Here is a 12,048-nt window from a genome sequence, read left to right as displayed (position 1 = left end):
ATTACGATGATCAGGAATCTTATCCAAAGACGATTCATGGAATATGAATAGAGATTGGTGTTTATGGGATAGAGTGAGCGCGATGAGATGTGGGGTCATGTGATTAAACGTGACCTCAGTTGCATGGACAATCGAGTCCGATAGCACCCTCTTCCAGCCACATTTCTTGGTAGAATACAGTTAAAGTCATCTACTATCATTCGAGATGTGAGAACCGGAGTTGAGCCTTTGGAGATATGAGACCTGGAAGAGGGCGCTACTGGAATCAATCATCGTCCCGACGTGCTCTAACTGATGTCAAGTTCAGTCATTTGGCCCGACGTCTTGTCACAATGAACTCCATCCCATAAGCAGTATTCTTTGCTCATATTCCATGCCTTCCACGGAATATGAGCAGAGAATGGTGTCTATGGGATGGAGTGAATGTGACAAGACGTGGGGGCATATGATTGAACGTGACCTCAGTTGCACGGGGCGATCGAGTCCAATAGCACCCTTTTCCACCATATTTAATCCATGTTTATCTTCTTCTTGTTACTGTTTCCTTATTAGTAGTTATGTTTTTTTCACTGTCGTTTTTCCTTTTCTACCTATTTCGATTTGCTATACTTGAGTTAAGGGTCTCTCGGAAACAATTTCTCTACATCCACGAGGTAGGGGTTGCTCGTGAGCCACCAAGTACCATCTCGCAACGGTATTGGCGCAAAAGGATCGGTCCTTCGCTTCGCTTGCTGATCGTTTGCAAGTCGAACTTAGCTCTCTTGCTACGCCTTTCACTCGCTGGAGTCGGATTCAATCACTCGTTGAGTCTGGAGGATCATTCGTTATTCACTCTCCTGTTATTACCCGCATCTCTAAAATAAAAAAAAGAAGTTGAAATAAAATTACTTTATTATGCATAGAGAGATTTTTTTGAAAGGTCTTATTCAACAGAATAAAATTATATTTGATTATATTAAATTTTATTTACATAGTTAATAACAAGATTCAGATTCAATCCATCATTTTAACTTACTGAGATATAAGACAAACCAAATAATTATAAAATTAAGAATTTCACCAATTAGTCAAAAATGGAGTGCTGCTTGCAACAGAATGGAGTTTAATATTATATTTTTTTTAAAAAAAACCATGAAATCCTCTTAATAATTTAGTAGTAAAATATTGAGTGATGACTATTGAAAATTATTTAATTATTTCACTACAAACTTCTGTGGATATATTATAAAAATAATGGTCATATTATTTTTTCTATGATGTCAAATATTTTTAAATAATTTTTTACTCGATATTTGATTTGAAATTTGATTAATTCGAATTCACGCAAAAAAGTTTTATTTTGAGAAATAAAGCGTTTTCTACTAAAGATGATTTCATACTTGAGATGTGAATATGAGAATTCTATCATTTGATACACTGAGATCGAAAAAATAACCTCTATAAAGTGGTGTTTGGTTCAAAATTTATGAAAAACTTTTTGCAAGATTTGACAACGACAACATTCCCGGTTTAAGGGGTCTGTGAGCGTAGTGTGTATGCAGAAGGGATCGTTTTTGGTAGACCCTCGATTGGATTGAAGAATAATTAAATTAAGTATGAAAAAGAAACATACTGAATAATGTAAAAAGAACAATAACAATAATATATAATACAATAATCGAAGCAAAGACTTGTTATTTGGTGCAAAGAAAAAATATATTGCAATGACTATGAAAAAATATATTTGTAGAAATTGCAAGAATATATTTTTTTTTTTTTTAATGTTGGAAGTTCTTGATTGGACTTCTGCAGTAACAATTTGACTAAATAACTAATAAAGAAAAATAATTCATAAGTGATGGCTAAAAGTTTTGACACTTTTTGTGGTGGCTTTCAATAATGGCAAGTAGTAGCAAAGTTTAGTGTATCTTTATTTTTTTTCATAAAATAATAAATGGAACATTTGAAAAAAGGTTAACAACAATTTTTATCCTTCAACAACTGATAAAATTATGATGTTATTTAATCTTTAATTAATTAAAACACTTTTTATCCCTCTCTTAGTGAAATAATCATAAATTTGTCAGAATTATCAATATTATACTGTTTAATTACTCATGCGTTATGATATGTTTGTCTTGTCACTTCATATTTGACGATAAAATAATTTTGAAATAATCAAATATATAAACACTTGTTACATAAAGAGACTAAAAAATATTTTAATTAATTTATGGTTAAATAAATTTAATAGAATAAAATTACAAGAATTAAATATGAGTTTGTTAATAACTTATGGACTAGATATGTTTTTGGCACTTGGATGATGTGGCCTTATTTTATTGACAAACTTTTTTCCAATTTGATCAATTATGACTAAAAAGTGACATCTAATTAAAACTTCATTAATTAAATTAAATTCTCTATTATTCTTTTCATTTATGGTGTTCCCTATTTTATTTAATTTTCTTTCTTTTTGCCCAATTTTTCTATTATATTATTTTCTCTTTCCTTTTGTTTTACACACTTTATTTTACTTTGATTAAACTCTAAGCATAGCCCACAAAACTTTGCTCCTAACATTAGGTGAATATGTTTTGAATTATATTAAAATATGTCTAAATAATTTTTTTTATTACAATGGTTAATGATATGTAGTGATGAATGATAATGGTGATTATTGATAATGATCGATGGTCATGATGATTGACGTGATAATTGTAAATGTTAGCTAGTAATAATAACGATCGATTGTGGTGATTGACGATCGTGGTGAATGTAATAGTCGATAAATGATTAATACGTAAAAATTAATGAAGTATCAAAATTCGAGGAGCAGACGCAGAATCATAATTCGAAATTTATGTGTTCGAAATTCTAAATTAATAACTTTTTACATATTATGATTTTTTTTAATACTTAAACGTGCCATAAAACTTGACCTCAGTTAATATCTATACTCTATAACTTTTGATGTGCAAGATAAACAAGTATACACACACATTCTCTACAGAAAATTGCACCGTCCTACATGTCAGAATCGCTTGCAATTTGCTATGTAGAACTCGTATGACTATTTTTTTTTTATAATATTTTATGATAAAAAAGTGATCCAACTAATATGATACGAGGGAGCAGTGGTGAGCTAACTACCTGCCGCACGTGAATCATTTTGTGTGTCTTTTAAGATTCAAGGTTGGCTGCCTTGTTTCTGTACCTTTTTCTATAATTTCATGTGTGTATTTCTATATTTCTATATATATATACTCCTATATACTTACCAACCACCTAACTATTTCACTCACATCAAACTTAACTATTCATTGCGGGGAGGCAAACTTCATTCTTCAACCTCATTTAATCAAGAACAAATACATATTTGGTACATTTCTAGCATTTTCTTGGATTGTTGTTGTTGTTTTTTGAGTTCTGTGATGTGGGGTTTTTGTCTTTTTGTTGTTTACTTTGTGTTTCATGTGTTTTGATTGGAGTTGGGATCTGGGGTTCTGTTATTTTGTTGTTGAATTCTTGATTTTGGGGTCCTGTTAGGAGGTATGTTTTTTGAATTACTTGTATTTGTTTCCTAGAAAGTTTCTATGGTTGGAACCATTGATGTGTTTTTTTGAGTATGGGATCTGTTATTTTGTTGTTGAATTCTTGATTTTAGGGGCCAGTTTGGAGGTGTATTTTTTGAATTACTTGTATTTGTTTCCATAGAAGTTTCTATGGTTTGAACCATTGATGTGGGTTTTTGTTATTGATCTGGGGTTCTGTTGTTTTACTGTTGAATTCTTGATTCTAGGATCATGTTAGGAGGTACATTTTTGTAAATACATAGTATTTGTTTCCTAAAAAAGTTTCCTTTTTTTGTACCTGTTACTGGTGGGAGGTGACAGGTATCCCGTGGAATTAGTCAAGGTGCGTGCAAGCTGGCCCGGACACCACGGTTATCCAAAAAAAAAAAAGTTTCCTTTTTTTTGTTACCTTGCTGTTCTTTTTTGAGTATGGGATCTGGGGTTATGTTGTTTTATTGTTCAATTCTTGATTTTGGATTCCTGTTAGAAGGTAGATTTTGTGAATTAGTTGTGTTTTTTTTTTAGAAAGTTTCCCTTTTTGAATCCTTGATGTGTTCTTTTGAGTATGGGATCTCTAGGTTCCTGTTAGGAGGTACATTTTCGAGTATGGGATCTGGGGTTCTGTCGTTTTACTGTCGAATTCTTGATTCTAGATCATGTTAGGAGGTACATTTCCTAAAAAGTTTCTCTTTTTTGGATCCTTGCTGTGTTTTTTTCGAGTATGGGATCTGGGATTTTGTCGTTTTAGTGTCGAATTCTCTCAGGGAACCTTTCTGTCAATCCTGAAGGTTTTTGGTTCATTTTTTTTTTTTGAATATTACTATGTTTGTTTGTTTCCTCTTCAGTTTGGGATCTGCATTTTTGTGATTTTACTGTTGGATTGGCGTTTTGGATATCTGTCTCTTAGTGTAAAACTGCTGAAGTTGAACTCCGGAGTGACGTAGCCTTTTTGGGTTTTTTTCGTTTGTTAAGGGTCAATTTAGAGAAACCTCTCTTTTCTCCTGGTGTACGTATGCGTTTAGCACTGGTGGTTTTGGGTGGATAAACCTGGAGGTTCCTTGAATAAAAAAGATTCTCGTAAGAAAGGCGGAACCAGGATTTATATTTGATGCATTCGATAGTTATGTATCTCATCATTCATCATTGAATTCCTTGCACTTTCACAATTATTGGTCCATCGTATTTGTCTAATTTTAGCGGCTTCTGACGTATATATATATATATATATATATATATATATTTCACTTTCCGGTCCATATCCACCTGCTAAGATATTGCTTTGGTAATAGTCTAAAAGTCCCGAGCTGTTTCTCTCAAACTTTATTTTGATGGAATTAATGTTTGAGATGTTGTAACTTTTCTGCAGGTCTCGATTAAATCGGCAGAATGGCGACTGGACAACTTTTCTCCAAAACTACGCAAGCATTGTTCTACAACTACAAGCAGCTTCCTATCCAACGGATGCTCGACTTTGATTTCCTTTGTGGTGTGTGTTACACTTCAACTAATTCATTTTCTATAAATTAAATTTGCTTACGGTATTTGTCGTCCTAAGATATCATTCACATTTTTATATATTTCTTTCTGAATTTATAGGGAGAGAAACACCTTCTGTTGCTGGAATTATCAATCCTGGTTCCGAGGGATTCCAGAAACTCTTCTTTGGTCAGGAGGAAATTGCAATCCCAGTACATTCTACGTGCGTTAAATTCATCCCTTACTTGCTCGTTTCGATTATATTTGTTTTCTTTAATTGGTTATATTTCCATTACGCATTGTGTATTTTTAATTTTCATTCTGATATTCTTTAGGACCTGATTCATTCTCATTTTTCAGTGTGGTCCTCTCCCATTTTGGTAGTCGTAGTTAGTCTTGGTACATATTTAATGCCGATAGGTCTAAGCACTTTGCTCCCAGTTTCTTGTAATTGGGGTTTCCAAATATACAATGAGATTATATCGTTTGAAAGCTGTGCGACGTAAGCACGCATGTCGATGGGCTTGCCTCCTTAGTTTCTCAATTTGAACTACTTCAGATAAACAGAATCTTAATTCTAAGCTATTTACCAACAACCAAAGAAAACATACCTATAGTGTATATGAATTAACTTTGCCTTCTTTACAGACCTCGGTTGTGGAGTCTTATTAAGTTTGAATACTTATTTGCAATTTTTATCCGTTCTTCAGCGTTGAAGCTGCCTGTGCTGCTCATCCTACCGCTGATGTCTTCATAAACTTTGCGTCTTTCAGAAGGTTGGTACTATTATACATCCTCCTAGTTTGTTTGTTTTTTTCATGGAAAAAAAAAATCTTAAACAAAAAACGATTGGCTCTTATATCTGATCTTTTCCTTAATTGCAGTGCTGCTGCTTCTTCCATGTCCGCTCTAAAGCAGCCGACCATCAGAGTTGTGGCTATTATAGCTGAAGGTGTTCCTGAGTCGGACACCAAGCAGCTTATTGGTTTTGCAAAGGCAAACAATAAGGTATACTAATGTTACATCATTCATGTTGTGTCACTCAGCATTAGCATCTTTCTTTTTCTTTTTTTGGCTACGTTCTTGAAGATGTTAGATACTCGATCAAGCGGATAATGAGTTCGTAAATTTCTACTCAGTCGTTACCTAATCTCATTTATCATGATTCTTTTTTCTCGGAGTCACTACCTATACCTATTGTTAATAATAAGTTCCATATTAAGAAGTTATCGAGCTTTATGGCTTATTGTGCGCTTTGTTTTTCAGGTAGTTATTGGTCCAGCTACCGTTGGAGGGATTCAAGCTGGAGCTTTTAAGATTGGTGATACTGCTGGAACAATTGATAACATTATTCAGTGCAAGCTTTACAGGCCTGGATCTGTGGGATTCGTCTCCAAATCTGTGAGTAATCTCGTAGCAAGTCTTTCATCTTCTTCCCTTAACGCATCTACTCTTGCTGGAGTTACAGAACCGCACAACAGCGTTTGTGATTTCATGTGTACTTACTGTTATCCATTTATATAGGGTGGTATGTCGAATGAACTATACAACACAATTGCCCGTGTTACTGATGGAGTTTATGAAGGTTGGGCATTCTAAATCCTGAACTTACGTTTTTAGAACGTTTTTGTATTTCTTCATACTTAGAGAAATAATATGACTGATGTTTTGGTTTGTGCAGGAATTGCAATTGGTGGGGATGTCTTTCCTGGCTCTACCCTTTCTGATCATGTTTTGCGCTTCAACAATATTCCACAGGTAATTTTGCGGTGAAACCCGTAAAAGAACTCTTTGTAAAATGTTTGACACTATTGTCATTTTGCAGAATTTGATCCTTTTTTCTTATGCTTTGGTGATCTATAGGTCAAAATGATTGTTGTACTTGGGGAACTCGGTGGACGAGATGAATATTCCTTAGTTGAAGCTCTGAAGCAAGGGAAAATCAACAAGCCTGTTGTTGCCTGGGTCAGCGGAACTTGTGCTACCCTCTTCAAGTCGGAAGTACAGTTTGGACATGCGGTGAGCTGTTTCCCTTTATTCTCTCATTTCTCGTGAAACACAGATAAACGTCACGTCATGTACTGAGAGATGAGTTCATTTCGAAAAGAAAAAATGTATTGAGCTCTGATTTGATGGAGCAATTTTCTGCCTCAAATCTAACTTTGCTCAAGACTCTCTTAATAGGGTGCGAAGAGCGGTGGTGAAATGGAGTCTGCACAAGCTAAGAATCAAGCGCTCAGAGATGCTGGAGCTGTGGTTCCTACTTCATATGAAGCTTTTGAAGGAGCGATCAAAGCAGCATTTGAAAATCTGGTGAGTATCTTGACATCGAGCACACTCAATAATAGTTCTTCCACTTGGTATTAGTTTTGATAGGTTTACTTGGTCGTTTTGATAGGTCTCGGAAGGCAAAACAACTCCTGTAAAGGAAATAACGCCTCCAAATATTCCTGAGGATCTCAACACAGCAATTAAGAGCGGGAAAGTTCGAGCCCCAACTCATATTATTTCCACCATATCTGATGATAGAGGTATGGACTATGGACTGAATTTGACTGACTATCATTAACTGTTTGGCTTTTTGTCGGTGGCTAAATAAGAGTCGGAACCAATGCTGAATTCTCTTGCATTTATTATGTACAGGTGAAGAGCCATGCTACGGTGGTGTACCCATGTCATCTATTGTGGAGCAAGGATTAGGTGTCGGTGATGTCATTTCTCTGTTGTGGTTCAAACGTAGCCTCCCCCGTTATTGTACACGTTTTATTGAGGTAAAGTTAGGTGTGATTGCATTGTTAATCTTCTTAGCTAAAATCATAAAATTTGCTTATGTTGGAGTACATGTTCTCCCCCTTGTCGTTCTGTCTGTAAACATCCGTTTTCATGTGGTTGGTTTGACTTGGCAGATTTGCGTTCTGTTGTGTGCTGACCATGGTCCATGTGTCTCTGGTGCTCACAACTCCATCGTAACTGCCCGAGCTGGAAAAGACTTGGTATCATGTCTTGTTTCTGGTATGTCATGATTTTCTTTTAATGTAGTTACGTCTTACTTTATCGTTCAATTGGAATCGGAATAATGTGGTTTGATAACAGGATTGTTGACTATTGGTCCCCGATTTGGTGGTGCTGTTGATGACGCCGCAAGATACTTTAAGGATGCTTACGACAGGGTGAGTCCTTACGATCTAAGCTACCAGTAGCATAGAAACGGTTCCTCCTGCTTCCTTTTGAGGGTTTGGATGAATAAACGTTTGCAATGCTTCGTTTGTAGGGTCTTACACCATATGAATTTGTCGAAAGTATGAAGAAGAAGGGCATTCGCGTGCCAGGAATTGGCCACAGGTATGTTTCTCGTAATACATAGTAGTTCATGCTCGGAGATTCGTGTGAATATTTGAATGCATCTCTTGCGTTCCTTCTATTTCTTGTGCGACAGGATCAAGAGAGGTGACAACAGAGATAAGAGAGTGGAACTACTGCAGCTTTACGCGAGGGATAATTTCCCTTCCGTTAAGTACATGGAATACGCGGTTCAGGTTGAAACCTACACACTCTCAAAGGCAAACAACCTAGTCCTCAACGTTGACGGAGCCATTGGTACCCTCTTCTTAGATCTCCTAGCTGGAAGTGGAATGTTCACCAAGCCGGAAATTGATGAAATAGTAGAGATCGGTTACCTGAATGGTCTCTTCGTGCTTGCACGTTCCATTGGTCTTATCGGGTAAGTTGGATGACACTTCAAATAATGCTGCACTTCCAAACAGAACTCTAGTCGTGTTAAACGATTGAACATGTGTCGATCTCTTTTTGAATTTCAGGCACACGTTCGATCAGAAGAGATTGAAGCAGCCTCTATACCGTCACCCATGGGAAGACGTTCTCTACACCAAGTGAAGACAGACGCTCTCGACAGCAACGAGAAGCAAAAATTTGCCTGCTCTCTCTATCCAGCATTTCATCAAAGTGTTTCTGTTAACCATTTGTTGGTATCATTCTTCATGTTTTAGACTAGTGTTTGTGTAAGTTGTTATAAAGAGAAATAAACACATTCGTTGTTTTACGCGTTCCGATAGAATGGAGAGAATGTCTACTGTTCAAAGTTGGAAAGGGAGTTTGATTTTTAAAGCAAAGTTTTCGCGTTAGAAATCATTATGTCATGACTTAGTCGAGAAGCACACAAGCTATCCGGGAGACCGGACGCCCCGGTCGATGAAAATTTGATAGTAAGAGTGATTGAGAAGTGAAATGTCACATTTCCATTACAATAGGAAAATGTTAGCTAATGACGGAAATAATAACATATTCAGTGTAATAACGTAGTACCACAAGTGAGTCGGGGAAGGATAGAACATATGCAGACCTTACTCTTTACCTTTTGTGGGACGGAGAGATTGTTTCCGATAGAAACTGCAGATGAGGCCATTTTCTAGTCATTGTTTTGACGCTACAATGTATCTGAACCATGCATGAGCCGAGGGGCTATCGGTAACAATCTCTCTACCTTCATAAAGGTAGGAGTAAGGTCTGTAAATTTCACTCTCCCTCCCTCGAGTCCACTTGTGGGATCACGTTGGGTGTATATGTTATTGATGTTGTTGTAATGTATCTAAACCATGAGCCGAGAGTCTATTCGTAACAGACTCTCTACCTCACAAAGGTAGGCGTAACCGCGTAAGGTCTGCGTATATCCACTCTCCACATACCCCATATGTGGGATCACATTGGATACATTATAGTCGTTGTAATCTATATCTAAATCATGAGCCGAGGGTCTATTGATAACAGTCTCTTCACACCCCGACAAAAATAGAGATACGATCTGCGTATATCTCACCCTCCTCATACCTCATTTGTGGGATTATACCGGGTATAGATGTTATTGATGTTGTTGTTGTAATGTATCTAAACCATAAGTCTAGAGTCTATTCGTAACAGGCTCTCTACCCCACAAAGGTAGGCGTAAGGTCTGCGTATATCCACTCTGCACATACCCCACATGTGGGATCACATTGGATACATTATAGTTGTTGTAATCTATATCTGAACCATGAGCCGAGGGTCTATTGGTAACAGTCTCTCTATCCCACAAAGACAGATATAAGATCTTCATACATCTCACCCTCTCCACACCCTACTTGTGGGATCAAATTGCGTATATTTGTTATTGTTCCGAACCATTACACAAGAGTCTATCACTAACAGTCTCTTTATCCCACAAAAGATACGAACAAAAATCCGCACATATCCCGCCCTCCCAATACTTCACTTGTAGAATTACGCTGAGTATGTTATTGTCGTCGTAATGTATCTGAACCATGAGATCCATTCCAAGAATTGTGGAAGACACTTCTGACATTTTTCAAGTTTCTTGTTTTAGCACATGGTCTGAGATGATTGTAGACTGCCACCTGGCATACGCGGGGATTCGTACATGTGGGGTTGACTCAATACTGATGTAAAAAGTGCTCAAGCTAATTCAGACACCTCAATCAGTAAGTTACAATATAGAAAGTGCATTTTGACATCACTTTTACTAAATTCTATGTGGATCTATTCCAAGAATTATGGAATATTTTTGACATTATTCTTCAAGATTTTGAGTTTTTTGTTTTAGCATAAGTTTTGGATGATTGTGGAATGCCACTTATGTCATTATTGGTGTATGTGGGGGATTCGTATACGTGCGTTTGTGGGCAATGAAATTTTATTAAATTGAAATCCTTACGAAATTTGGATTATATTAAATTCAAAATAGATTAGTCCCAAATAAATATTGTGGATTAATATAATCAGATTAATTATTTAAGTCTAAACATATATGAATTTAATTAAAGTTCAATTTTTATTAGGCTAGCCCATTGATTTAGGCTACAAATGATGAGCCCATTGATTAATTTTCGGTTTCGAGAATTTTATTATCCAACAGCGTTGATCCAAAATATGGATCAAGGTTTATGATTCTTACGATGATTAACTGTCACTTGAACTCTTTTCACGTCCATTAATGAAAATATGAAGTAAACAGACGAAGAAGTCAAATGGGATTCAACTTCAGTATATACGTAAACAAATAATTTTAATCATATCAGATGAGATTCTTTTTTCTTTTAAAAAAAAAAAAAGATAAAAAAGAGGATAGAAGAGAATGTATATTTTTAAAAAGGTTAGGCATAATTAGTTAAGCACCTTTTGATATTGACTTGTGTGGATTGATAAAGAAATCCATATAAAGCAAGATAATAAAATAAAAAGACTTCAAATAAATAAAAAACCAATAATTCCTCTTTATCTTTTTCATAAAGAAAGAGCAGAAAAAAAAAAAAAGACAAAATGAATTTAGACAAAAAAAAAATTGGATTGCCATTATGAAACTAAAATGCTTAAACATGAAAGGTTATTAATAGTTCAATTTCAAGAAAGCAAATATTATTCTAAGTAGTTATACATCCCAACATAACTCTTGTTAATATTCTTTTTGAGTTTAACTTATATACATTAAGACGTTAGAAATAATTAAAAATACATCGAAAAAACTTTCATAAAAATTACGTATAATTTTAAAAATAAGATAAATTATCTATTATAACAAATAAACAACAACAATAATATACTCAGTGAATTCCTACCTAGTGGGGTCTGGAGAGGATAAAATATGCGCAGTCCATATCACTACCTTCGAAGAAGTAGAGGCTGTTTCCGATACACCCCCAGTTCAAGACACGGAGACAGTAAATAAGATCGTAATAAAACATGAGACAAGATGTAATAACAGAAATAAAACATTCACAAAGTAGTACGTTACACTAACAAACCGCAGGCACCTACCTCCCCCAATCCACTTAACTTGAGAGTCCATCGTATATGCAAAGTCCTATAACTACTAGCAAGGGTACCCCGAAGCACACCTAATAACTACTAGCTACGACTCACCCGCACGCACTAACCTTCCAACCTAATTCGTGTTCTCAAAACTTTCCTATTTAGGGTCATGTTCTCAATAAGCTGTAACTGTTCCATG

At 35.6% G+C, this 12,048-nt stretch overlaps 1 protein-coding gene across 2 annotated transcripts; it reads left to right on the top strand.

Moving 5' to 3' along the window:
- The first annotated feature begins 3,072 nt into the window (after nt 1-3,072).
- On the top strand, nt 3,073-9,097 carry LOC107850974 (ATP-citrate synthase beta chain protein 2). Of its 2 annotated transcripts, NM_001324682.1 has the most exon segments (19): nt 3,304-3,361; nt 4,921-5,040; nt 5,151-5,253; nt 5,741-5,806; nt 5,915-6,038; nt 6,297-6,394; nt 6,397-6,424; nt 6,426-6,431; nt 6,555-6,615; nt 6,712-6,788; nt 6,894-7,049; nt 7,215-7,343; nt 7,429-7,561; nt 7,674-7,801; nt 7,937-8,042; nt 8,124-8,200; nt 8,302-8,372; nt 8,467-8,751; nt 8,849-9,097. In NM_001324682.1, coding segments are annotated over 18 exon segments (1,824 nt in total). In that variant the 5' UTR covers nt 3,304-3,361; nt 4,921-4,940; the 3' UTR covers nt 8,925-9,097.
- Nucleotides 9,098-12,048: the final 2,951 nt, after the last annotated feature.

The sequence above is a fragment of the Capsicum annuum genome, chromosome 12 (genome assembly GCF_002878395.1).
Source record: "Capsicum annuum cultivar UCD-10X-F1 chromosome 12, UCD10Xv1.1, whole genome shotgun sequence".
Classification (NCBI taxonomy): domain Eukaryota; kingdom Viridiplantae; phylum Streptophyta; class Magnoliopsida; order Solanales; family Solanaceae; genus Capsicum; species Capsicum annuum.
The sequence above is the reverse complement of the archived record's forward strand: the minus strand, read 5'-3'. Positions and strand labels throughout refer to the sequence as shown.